The sequence below is a fragment of the Ochotona curzoniae genome, unplaced genomic scaffold (assembly GCF_017591425.1).
Source record: "Ochotona curzoniae isolate NIBS_2020 unplaced genomic scaffold, NIBS_Ocur_1.0 scaffold_1852, whole genome shotgun sequence".
Classification (NCBI taxonomy): domain Eukaryota; kingdom Metazoa; phylum Chordata; class Mammalia; order Lagomorpha; family Ochotonidae; genus Ochotona; species Ochotona curzoniae.
In genome coordinates this window covers 31,354,710-31,367,065 of record NW_024467087.1, presented here as the reverse complement: position 1 = coordinate 31,367,065, position 12,356 = coordinate 31,354,710, and the positions used below count along the sequence as shown (strand labels likewise).

General features: G+C 40.9%; 1 protein-coding gene across 7 annotated transcripts in view; it reads left to right on the top strand.

Annotated features, from left to right (window-relative positions):
• ATG4A (autophagy related 4A cysteine peptidase) overlaps positions 1 to 12,356 on the top strand; it is a 67,052-nt gene that overhangs the window by 42,572 nt on the left and 12,124 nt on the right. For all 7 annotated transcript variants that reach the window (XM_041000096.1, XM_041000097.1, XM_041000098.1 and 4 more), the window contains 5 exons: positions 2,463 to 2,573; positions 5,380 to 5,451; positions 7,435 to 7,533; positions 11,322 to 11,423; positions 11,596 to 11,668. In XM_041000096.1, the coding sequence (XP_040856030.1) occupies positions 2,463 to 2,573; positions 5,380 to 5,451; positions 7,435 to 7,533; positions 11,322 to 11,423; positions 11,596 to 11,668 (457 nt within the window). The remainder of the gene's footprint in view (positions 1 to 2,462; positions 2,574 to 5,379; positions 5,452 to 7,434; positions 7,534 to 11,321; positions 11,424 to 11,595; positions 11,669 to 12,356) is intronic.

Below are 12,356 nucleotides of genomic sequence, written 5' to 3'. Positions count from 1 at the left end.
ACTATTATCATGATAAATAAAATCTCAAGAAAGACTATGTAAATACCTTCCAGGATTGAAATTCTGTAATATGTTTCAACAGAGGCACTGTACCTGGTTAGCTATGTTTCTGAAAGTTCCTGTGCAAATTATAACTTTAGTTACAATAAACTATTTTCGCAGATGAACCTGTTTTCATAATCGGAAAAGACTCATTTATAGAAACCTTTATTTCTGTAGAAACAGCATATAGCTGGTATAGGAAACAAAAGCAAAATAATTTATCCTTTCAAGTAAGGTAAACATACCCATCATGTTGTTTGCACAGCCAACTACATGACTTTTCGGGACTACCTTGGGAGGGTGCTTTCAGCCATTTGTACCTACAGAGAACAATTCCATCTGTCTCTGAGCCCTTCTCCCTGTAGATACTGTCTGAATTTGATTAAATTAGATGATACACTTATTGGTGCCTGCTGTGAAAAACCTCCACATGAAAACAATATCAAAAGTGTTGAATAGGGGCCAGTGTTGTGATGCAATGGGTTAAGCCAGCACTTGTATGGCTGGTATCTCATATCTGAGTGCTGGTTTGAAACCAGGCAATTCTACTTTTGATCTAACTTTCTGCCAATGCGCCCAGGAAGGTAGCAGAAGATGGCTATATACTCTATATACTGTGGAGCCTGCTCCAGTCTGATCCAGTCAGGGCTGTTCAGGCTATTTGGGGACTGAATCAGTAGATGGAAGATCTCTCTCTCTCTCTCTCTCTCTCTCTCTCTCTCTCTGTCTGTCTCTCTCTAAGTTAATCCAATCCAGACAGTATCTACAGGGGTTAGATTCAGATTCCACAAATTCAAGATTCAGTCCCATAAAACAGTTCCACTTCCGATATGATTTGCAAGTCCCAGGTTGCGAACTCTGCTCTGACTGCCTGGCTATAAATTGGGATTTCTGTGACCCTTTCCTTACATTCCATAATTGGCTAGGCTGGCCCACAGAACTAAAGGAAACACTTGTGTGTACCCATTTATTATAAAGGATATTGTGAAAGAGAGAGATGAACATCCAAGTAGAAAAGGAATACAGGACAAGATACATGGGAAGGGACAAGGAGCTTCCTGTGCCACCGCCCTCCAGGCACCTCCACATGTTCAGCAACTCAGAAGCTCTGCATGCCATAGCTATGGGATTTTTCTGGCATTTTGTCGTGTCTGTGTGATCTATTTTTGACTCCATCAGCTAAAAGTTCTACCCTTCTATTCATGGATTGGCTTTTCTGGTGAGTAGCCCCCATTCCAGAAGCATACCAAGAGTTGCCGTATTAGATCAAAAGATGCCCTTTTCTACCCAGGAAATTCCAAAGGGTTAGGTGCCCTTTTTGGGGATTAGAGTCAAGGACCAAATGTATGAATGAAAGATTCACCTAGGATCCATACCTCTCAGGAAATTACAACAACTTTTGGAGTTCTATGCCAGAAAATGGGAAGGGAGACAAAACATATTATTTTGTATTGTGTCTCAATATCATAGCAGTCACTTGTGAATCTCAAAACCAAATTATATTTATCTTCAGCCTCAGTAGGATTTGAAAGCTATATGTGAATAAGATGGCAAAAAAAAAAAACGAGAAAATATCTGATGTTCCAGCTAAAATGTTACCATTTCCACTCTTGAACCATCTTCCAGATTTGTCACAGTCTCTACTAAGCCCCCTGGCCACTAGAAACCTCATGATATAAACCTCATGCTAGTCCCTGTTATGTGGACGGGAATGAGATATGCAGGTATTAGTCACCGAGAAGCACCCCCATTCAGAGAAGCTACAAAAGTTTAAGTGGCTATTTGCAATGAAGATCCAATGGGAACAATAAAATTTTTTTCTTTTTAAAGATTTATTTATAGGAGCTGGCATTTTGATGCATCATGTTATGCCACCTCCTATGTCCCATATGAGTGTCTGCCCTGCTTCCAAGACCTGGATGGAATCTCAGTCTCCTGGCTTTGGCCTGTCCCAGCTGTGGACGCTGTGGCTGTTGGGTGGCAGGGTCCTAAGCACTTGGGCAATCAGCCAGTAGCTTTTAAGCATATCAGAAGAGAGCTGACTCAGAAGTAGGGGAACCAGGAGTCAAAGCGGTGCTCTGATGCTGGATGCTAGCATCTCAAGCACCTAACCTGCTGCTCCACAGGCCAACAACAAGGGTTGGTTGTAACTGTGGCCTAATGCTTTTATTTTATTTTATTTTATCTTTTTCAGAGATGGTGTTAAATGAGACTGTGAGAAAGGAAGGTCAGAAGGGCTAGTTATGAGGGAGTCTATTAAAGGATACTGATTGTGTCTTTGTTCCCGAAGGAAAGCTATTTATTTTCTATTAGACTCAAGCTAATGAACTTTTACCATTAGGGCGAAGGTAAAGATCAGCACACCACAGACTAAGCCCCCAGTGTAAACTTTTACTGATGCTTCTTCCCTTTTGTTGCAGTTTTGTCCAAGTATGAAAACCAGATTACAATTTTCACTGACTATCTAGAAGAATTTCCCGATACAGATGAGCTGGTATGGATCTTGGGCAAGCAGCATCTCCTTAAAACGGGTAAGATTTGTTAGCATGGGTCTGTGCGAGTACCAGGGAGGTAGACACGTGACATTCCGGGTCTGTGCTTACTATCCTAGAGCTGACAATCAGTGTGAATGTTACTGCCCGATGAATGTGCCTTGTAGCCAGTGGTGCTGAAGCCTTTGGCCCCTTAACTTGTCCAAACCTCTCCAAGGCTTGGAGAGGCTCCAGCACTGGTGTTCACAGGTTTACACAATTTTGTACAATTTGCAAAATTAATATATTTTTGTTATTTTCCTTGAGGGAGACCCTCCAGATTCAAGATGCCTTGGATTTACAAAAATCACAGATGCACCTCTGGCATCCCAAAGGAATATCTGGTTTTTAGGAACTAGGCTAAATTTTCCTCATTCCTCTCACATCCTCAGCTGTCTAGATTTAAGAAAAAAAGATTTATTTATTTATAAGTCTGCTGGAAAGGCAGACTTACAGAGAGGAGGAGAGGTGGAGAAGAAGATCGTCCATCTGTTCCCCAAGTGGCCACAGTGGCCAGAGCTGTGCCCATCCAAAGCCAGGATGCTGGAGCATCTTCTGGGTCTCTCACGCAGGTGTAGGGTCTCAAGGCTTTGGGCCATCTTTGGCTACTTTCCCAGGCCACAAGCAGGGAGTTGGATGGAAAATGGGGCGGCCAGGATTAGAACTGGCACCCACATGGGATCCTGGTGCGTGCAAGGTGAGAACTTTAGCTGTTAGGCTACCGCGCCAGGCCCCTGGGGTGTCTAGATTTAAAAAACAAACACACAAAAAAACCGAAACAAAACAAAACAAAAAAACCCAAAAGAACCACCCAAGGACTTCTAAACAGTCCATTGTTGTTAGTAACAGAACGGTGTGGAAAGTCTTATATTTTTCGATCTTTGGCTGGCTCTCTCACTGTGTTCATTGATTCTAATTTTCTATTAAAATTTTAGCCACTGCAGCTAGATGGAAAGAAAACTTGATGTGCACACCCCCCTCCCCGCCATTACATTCATATAGATTGAGAGAGACCTTTAATGTGAAACTGCTGATGACTCAGCAGCTACTTTAAAGGCCAAGCTTGGAACGAGGCAGCTCTGAAATTTGTCTCTTTCTGAGCGAAGATTCTCTTGAGAGACCCTTAGTATGGAGGGAGAAACAGGAAGAAACTGGCAAAAAGGCAGGAGAGGAAATTAGAAGAGACCAGCTCCTTGGGAGTCTGGCTGCCTGATTTTGATTGGAGAATGGTGAACAGTGGCAAGAGCTTGGTGCCGGTTAGGAGAGCTTTTGTACCCAGACTCTTCTGCTGACTCAGGTAAGTCACATCTTCTGGATCTTCATTCCTAATTGCTTAACACGGGTACTGAAGAGGCTGTCTTCTAGTACTGCTATCCCTGACAACAGGAATTCCCCGATTGCCCAGTAAACTCATATTCAAATAGTAAGTTGGGAAATGCCCTTCAATATGAAATTAGTGCTAAGATTCTACACAGCTTCCTCTGCAGAAAGCCAGGCTGGAAGACATAGAGACTGTGAGAAGCAAGAGTGAGTGGTGTGGACATTTGAGAAGATAGGGCATAAGTGGGTACTGTGAAAAGCTTGTGGGAAATAGAATTTTCTCTAAAAGAGAAGTTTATTTGGGTACAAAAAGGTTTTGAAATCCAGGCATAGTTTTTTTTTTCATAATATATATTTTCTTTGAAAGTTTGATACCCCTCATATAATAGCAGCTAGCATTGTCACAGGTGTATTGCATGCAAACATCACCTAAGCACTTTTGTGTGGATTATTCTCTACCTACGAAGCAGGTACTGTTATACTCTTCATTTTATGAATGAGGGGACTGAAGGCCATTGAGTTGAGCAGCAAGGTTAAACAGCTGGTAAGCCAGCAGAGTGAGGGCTCATCCCCAGGCACAGTATGTCTTCAGAAGTCTTAACAGTTAAACATCTGCTTCTTGAAGTGTGCCAGACATCAAAGCCATGAAGGGAAAGCAAAATCAATACAGATCAAGTTCTTGATTTGTCTGAAGTAAAGGGGAGAGCAAAAAATAGGAAACTATTGGATAAAATGGAATTTCCCTTCCTTCCTTTAGAGTGCAATGACTATAAATTCTTATGCAACACAAATATGGATGTGTTGTCAAGAAGGGACAAGAGATGACTGCACAGCACAGAAATGTGTCTAAGAACAGATGGAAATGTAGAAGCCATATTCCTGGTCATTGAAATAAATTTGTCATAAAACACAGGAAAACCGTGCTTTGAAGAAATATGCCTAATGTGCATCTACTTATATTACAAATACTAGTTGTACTGGGTACTATGGATATATTTCTCATACATAGTAATTTTGCTTATCAGAGACATTCCTCTTTAGTTAAATTCAGGTGCATCTGCATATGTGTGCACACAAACACAAGCCCTAGTTTCAAATAATAGACAGAGGGTACTGATGAGGGGCTCAGCCAACCATTACCATTCCAGCCAGGACTGGTTTTGCTATTATTGGGTTCTCTAAGATCCCTGATTTTCCTGTTCCTTCTCTTTTGCTCATGACCTCAGTAACTGCCAGAGCCAGGGGGCTCAGTCAAGAAACATGGACCACCCACCATCACTGGGTCAGAGTAGCTCTGGTCAAAACATAGGTAGGAGGAAATCATCTGGAGAACACGACACTGGGTTTCCTATGAATTTCACTTGCTCCATTACATTGGCCTTGATATTGCTTATTTGGAAATGAATTTATGCTAGCTCAAAGTCAAAGGCAGCCATTTTTTATATGGGATATAGTGATTTAATTTTAATTTCACATTTAATTACAGAAAAATCTAAGCTGTTGTCTGATATAAGTGCACGTCTATGGTTTACATACAGAAGGAAATTTTCACCAATTGGTAGGTATATCACTTGTTGTGTTGTCCTTTCTTCCTGTGGATAGCTTGACTCATGTTATCAATGACTTTCCAGAATCTTCAGAATTAACAGCTTACCCTGGAAAATAATTTGATTTAGGGCAATATGTAAGTCTAAGATTCGTATTGTTGAAGTATCATGTCAAGTATGGTTCCATGGTATTAATGTGTCATGCTAATTTTTTTTGACAACTACCTCCAAGGATTCAGGTACCAAATGGTATTATTTGTGTTTTCAAGAATAAAGAAAACAAGCTCTAAGATTTTAATTTGGATAATAACTGTTAACTTGCAACGAACTGCTTTGTGAAATTACTTAATTTCCATCATGCCTTGAAGGAAACAAAGTAATTCCTTAGATTTCTTTTTCCTTATGAAATCAAAGTACCTTTCCAATGGGAGATTATAATGGGCTTCCTTGGAATTAATTCTAAGGTGTTACTAGCTGCAGTTTAGGACAAAATGTTAGTTCAGAAAGCTAAGTGAACTCTCTGAAGATGATTTATAAAGTGTTTGCAAGTATGGTAGCCACTTTCTAGTATCATGGCCTTGAAGGAAGAGGACAAACAGTGGTAGAAACTACTCTTCTAAGAGGCGACCTGACTGACCAATTTTGATGCAGCACTATGTCTAGTAACTAGAGTGAAGTCAGCCTTTCTAAGTGTCCCAAGATGCACATAGATTTAAAAAAAAATTTGTTTGCTCTCCACAGAATGTATTCCAAACAGTAACAAAAGAATGACCTATAGTATATAGTCGTTCTAAAATGTTAACTTTCTATAGGGGAAGGTTTTTTGCCCCCCAAAAGCTGAAAAACATTTTCAATTCAACTCTGACAATGCTTTGGCAACAGTTGATCTCTTCTTTATGGAGGCCTCCTTGTACCTTCTCCACACTCATCTGGCCCATACTCCCAGCATTAGTGAGAGCCCAAGGGCTGCCATTAGAGCTGGCAAATGGTCTCACTTCTCCCCCTCTTGCTGTTGCAACTCTCCTTCAATCCCCACAACAAAGGGAAAAAATGGCTGCCTTAGTGCACGTGTTGATGACTCCCCTTAAATGTAGATCATTCTTATATAAAGCATAGTTTTCCACTTTCATCTTGGGAAGGAAAACAATGAAAGGAAAATATTTCCTCTATCAGCCAAGTTACCTGATTTCATTGGTCTCTTGAAAAAGGATATTGTGCTCACTTTGACCAGATATGTGAGATCTTTATATCAAATATTCTTAAGATAAACCCCGTTGTCGTTTAACTGGGTTTGTAGTTTTCAAAGATGTGGTGTATTTATCATTTATTAATATTATTTTAAATTATGACCGTAACAACAAATTTTGCATCGTTCTGTATGGGTTCTAAACACTTTTACAAATATTCCATTTGATTCTCAGAATGCCCACCAATAGTAGGCCACATTTGTACTAGTATCTCTGGTCTGTAAGTGAGACTTGGATTAGATAGTCTGTGCCTCATCTAGGTCTCTTGCCTCTAGTTTACACTGTCCTTCTTGCTATTCAGAACTTTATAATATCTCTGTAGAATAGTTAAGAGCCTTCCAAGTCTCCTGATCATTTTGATGTCAATCTTTGGTGATATCTGTTCTTTAATTAAGATAAGACTGGCTTCCCTGAGAACTTAGGGCAGTACAAGTAAGCTATGCAAGGCAGGTCTGGCAGATGATGACATGGAACAAATTAAGTGTTGGTAGCTGTACATGGCAGTCACCTATAAAAATTGCACATATACTTAGATGTCTCCAAGCAGAAAACCCAAGGGCCAAGTTTAATTCATTTGTTTGTTTTGTCTTTGGCCGTGGAACTCAGCATTATCTCTGTAAGCTCTAACCTTAGATCCAAATCTTGCTTCCCTTTTGAGTGAATACCATGTGCGTCCAAAAAATTCTGGTTTTTTGGGAAACGGTGATTTAAGGAACCCACATTTATTTGCATTTATTTTACCAACAGGGGGAACTGGCCCTTCATCAGATGCTGGCTGGGGTTGTATGCTACGTTGTGGACAAATGATGCTGGCTCAAGCCCTTATCTGTAGACACTTGGGAAGGGGTGAGTTCAGTTTGTTCTGTAAACTACTTCAGAGACCTCTGTCATATCACTGGCCGGGGTTGGGTTAATATTGCTGCTGAGATCATGGAACACTCAATAACAAAGCTACAGGTCCTAAGATGCTCTCTGGAGCTTACATGGTCACCAGAGTCCCTGACAAGAAGAAAGGAGCTGGCATTTGCTTGTGACTCACCAAGCCAGAGAAGATACTTTGCTGGTGCATGATTGAACATTGTGGCAGGTGTGTCATTTGGAGTTTCCATCTTTGCTGTTATTTGAGTGAGTCCTTAAAAAGACCAGATAACAAAGAGAACAGGAAGAAGGGTGTGGTATTTAAGTCTGCTTGTTGACCTCATATAAAAGATCTTCCCATTGAAGGATGGAAGTGACCTAAAGGAAGTGCCTAATGAAGCACCTAGTGCTATTTTGGCTTTGATTCATTGAATATGTACATTTGATGAAGAAGAAATCTTTAAATTACCTTCTTTGGGAAGCTGCTTCCCTAATTAAAACCTTCCTGGTATCATTATTGTAACTCTCAGGTCTTGCTTTCTTAAGACATATGTGGACCCTTTCCAGTGGGCATCAAAGAATGACCTCATTTGGATGCCAGTCCAACTTTCACTTGCGTGAAAGTCTAGATAGACTTGAAAGGATGAAAGGACACTTTGGATAAGATTGGGCTTCTGAACTCATTGGCTGTTGCTGACTGATGTTCAATGTCGCTCCCCTTTCCCCACGGTGCAAACTCTCAGGATTTGCTGCCGTTTCCAGAGAGAACTGGGCTTTAGAAGTGCGTGCTTTCACAGGGCAGTGTCACAATTTCTGTTTTACACATGAGGAAATTGAAGCTCCAGGAAGGAAGGTGATATGCCCAGGGTCAAACAACAAGAAAGCATAGATTTGGAAATCAAATGTAGATCTTCTAATTCCTTGTCCAGTGATTTCTATGGATTATTCTTGAAGTAGATTCATTCTTATTATTTAACCTTTTTCTCATTTATAAAACCCTTCAAGATGATTAATCCAGAAGTTGACTGTGATCGTAACAGCAAATTAGAGAGAAAAAAAGATATGATCGACAGTCTCTGTCATTGTAGTGGAAATGCAAGTAGCAGGGAGAAATTGCACATTGGTCCTGTAGTTACGACAAGTTGGAAGATGTTATTTTATAAAGAAGTCTTTTGGGTTGCTTCCTATTCAGTTTTATTTTTTATTGAGATGGGGTGTTTGCTTAATTGCTTATTTGTCTTTGGTAAATATTTCATGGTATTAAGCAGCCATTTAATCAGGATTTCTATAAATTGGAGCAGTTCAGTTGCTACTGAAAAAAAAAAAAAGCTGATTGTGGTTTGCCCTCTGAAGTCTGTTTGGATTTGAAATTTAAAACTTTGGTTTCAGAAGTATTCGAAGCAACAGAGAACTGAAGAATCTAGAGATAACAGCCCTTGGCTTCAAGTGCTTTCCATCTGTTCAAATTCTCTCTAAAACCTCAGGAAATAAATTTATGTCTTGGAAGCAAGCTAAGCCTCAGCGATTGGGCCCATTAGAGTTACTGGGGCTGAGAGGATGGAAGTAATGCCTTTTGTCCACAGCAGTGACTCTGTAAGATTTTACAGTTGTCCTCTCCAAGTTGAAAGTAGCCTGTGGGGAATATTGGGGGGGGGGGCGGGTATTGGGGAGGGTGAAGACTGTGTCTAAGGCACAGCGTTTAAGAAACCTTAAACAGCTGATGAAAGAGATCATTTGTTTTTACAAAGCTCAGTGTGGACTTTAAAATATTTATGGGCCTGTCACAATGGCTCAGTATCTAAATCCTTGCCTTGCATGTCATGGGACCCCATATGGGCACTGGTTCGTGTCCTGGATGTTCCACTTCCCATCCAGCTCCCTGCATGTGGTCTGTTAAAGCAATAGAGTTCTGTCCAAAGCCTTGGAATCTTGCACCCTAGTGGGAGACCCAGGAAAAGCTCCTGGCTCCTGGCTTCAGATTGGCTCAGCTCTGGCTGTTGCAGCTATTTGGGGAGTGAACCAGCAAATGGAAAATCTTTCTCTCTGTGTCTTTCCTTTTTTCTGTAAATCTTTCTAGTAACAATAAAATAAATTTCAAAAAATTTATTTATTTGAGGGTGAAGGAAGAGGGCGAGAGAGACATATCACATACTTTGGTTCAGTCCTCAAATGCCCAGAATACATCTAAGAACTCAAATGTGATCCCTCCCTTGGGTAGCAGGAAGCCAGTTACTTGGGCCATCACCACTGCCTCTTGGGGTCTGCATTTATTTGGATGCTGGAGTCAAGAATTGGAGCTGGGAATCTAACCCAAGCACTACAATGTAGGACTCAGGCATCCTAACTTCTACATTAAATGCCAGGTCCTTGGGGCGGACTTTTTAAAAGCTGGTATAATTTGGCTGTTGTTTATAGTGCTTGCTTATATTTCAACCAAACTGAGATCTTTAATTTTTTTTTAACCTGCTGAACCCTTTATTTGGTGGCAAATAAAGTCCCTAACTATAATGTAAATTATAAATGTGTTATGGCAAAGACTGAAAAGAAAAGAAAAAAGGAAGGGAGGGAAAAGAGAAGAAAGAAAAATCATTATATTCTTTGAATTATGTCTATGAATATTACGCATCTGTTAACTTAAAACTAAATTAATGAAAAATATTTTAAACAAAGCAAAAACTTAAACTGTAGTATAAAATGACAGTATGCAATGTTTTGAATGTCTTCCTAATTGTGAATTGTGTATATTGCCCTATGAACTGTTGATTGTCAAAATAGAACATTTTATCAGGGCCAGTGTTGTGGCAGAGCATGTTAAGTCACTACTTGTCACACTATCATGTCCAAGCACTGGTTTGAGTGCTAACTGCTCCACTTGTGACCCAGCTCCCTGCTATTATACCTGGAAAAGCAGCAGAAGATGACTCAAGTCCTTGAGATCCTGCACTCTAGTGGAAAACCCAGATGGAATTTCAGTTTCCTGAGTTAAGACTGGCCGACCCTAGCCATTGCAACCATTTGGGGAGGAACTCTGCAAATGGGATATCTCTCTGCCCTCTCCTCTTTCTGCTATTCTTTCAAATAAAAAAGGTGAATCTTTAAAGCAGTAAAGCAGAAGAGTCACATATCCTCCTTTTGAGACTCTTTTGGCAAGGCTTCCACAGTGTAAGGGCAAAAGTCTTTGCTCTTGGAGGGTGGGATGGGGGGGACTGGTGCTATGGCACAGCAAGTTAATCAGAGGCCTGCAGTGCCAGCATCCCATAAGGGCACCAGTTTGAGTCTTGCTCCTGGCTCTAGCCTGGCCCAGCTGCAGTTGTCACAGCTATTTGGGGTGTCTATCCTTCTCTGCCTTTCAAAGAAATAAATTTTCAGAAAAAAACAAACAAACTCCACATTGCTCTGTGTGTGGTGATGAGACACTAGGGCATCTGAGTTATGTGTCACTCACTGTCAGGTTCTGTAGCTGACCGGAAGACCTCTATGACTGTGTTGTTTTATAATATTTATCTGTCTTTAGCCCTTGAGCCAAGCCAGTTCTTTAATCTACTTCTTATTTGGCTTGCCCAGTATCCACATGAAATCTTTTATAGTCATTAGTTTCTAGTTGTTCTTGGCCTCAACAAGAAAGGTGTTTTGGAATGTTCTAACTCGATTTATCCCTGACTTGTGAAGATGCAGTTCTAGTGTCTTCTTCCTAGTTAGTAGTTAAAATAAGAGTGTGGACAGATAACAAATAGTTATAAAAAATGATTTTAACCCCTTTTTTCCTCTCTCAAAAGACTGGAACTGGGAGAAACAAAAAGAACAACCCGAGGAGTATCAAAGAATCCTACAGTGCTTTTTAGACAGAAAAGACTGTTGCTACTCTATTCATCAAATGGGTAAGGTCATCAGCGAATGGCAGTGCTCCATCTGCTCTTTCTCTTCCCCTGCCTTATGTGTGGCTTCCTAAGTTGTCCATCTGCTTAATTACTTGTGTTCAAAAATTATTAGGAGTTTGTGACTTGTTGGAAGATCTTTGGCTAACGTGTTCATTTTTTCCACATAAAACAGCGCAAATGGGTGTAGGAGAAGGGAAATCAATTGGCGAATGGTTTGGACCAAATACAGTTGCACAAGTGTTAAAGTAAGTAAGAATCTGGTGTCTGCCTTAATCTTATGTCTCCTTTGTCCTCTCTTCTCCACCCCACCCAACTAAAGTTCCCATCAACTTAAGTGTTCTTGACAACCTGCTAAGCCAATGTGCCATCAAACATCCAGATGGGTCTCTGAATGTGTAAGTGTAGTTGCCTGCTTCGGTACACCAGTTTTGCATCCATTAGTATCCATATATATATCCGGACACATTCAGTGTCTCATCACTCTTCAGTTCGATGCTTAGCTTGAATGTCCTTTGAAGCTGAAGTATGTGGTGAAGGCTGGACTGGCTGAAGCAAATAGAGGACTCTTACCCTGCATAATATTTTACAAACCTGTTCATTCATTTCATGTTGACTACATAGCTTTACTATACTATGTGCTGGGTAGACAGAAACGAGACACCTTGCTTACCTCAAGGAACCCACCAGCTATCGGAGAAGACCCACCCTGAAGGGAGTTTTGGAGTCAGTTTGTCATCTCTCAAAGACTACTCAGGATACCCCAGCATGGTGCTTTTGCAGCAGGCCTGTGGGATTCCAGAGTTTAGCTCCCCCATGAGAGGTACCAGGGGACGCCAGGACTCCTGGGGAGTTCAGGTGTTGAGTGGCCACAGCACTTGCTCCTGCAAGCTCACGTGCCCTGTGTTCATACTTTCTTGACAACCTACCAAGCAA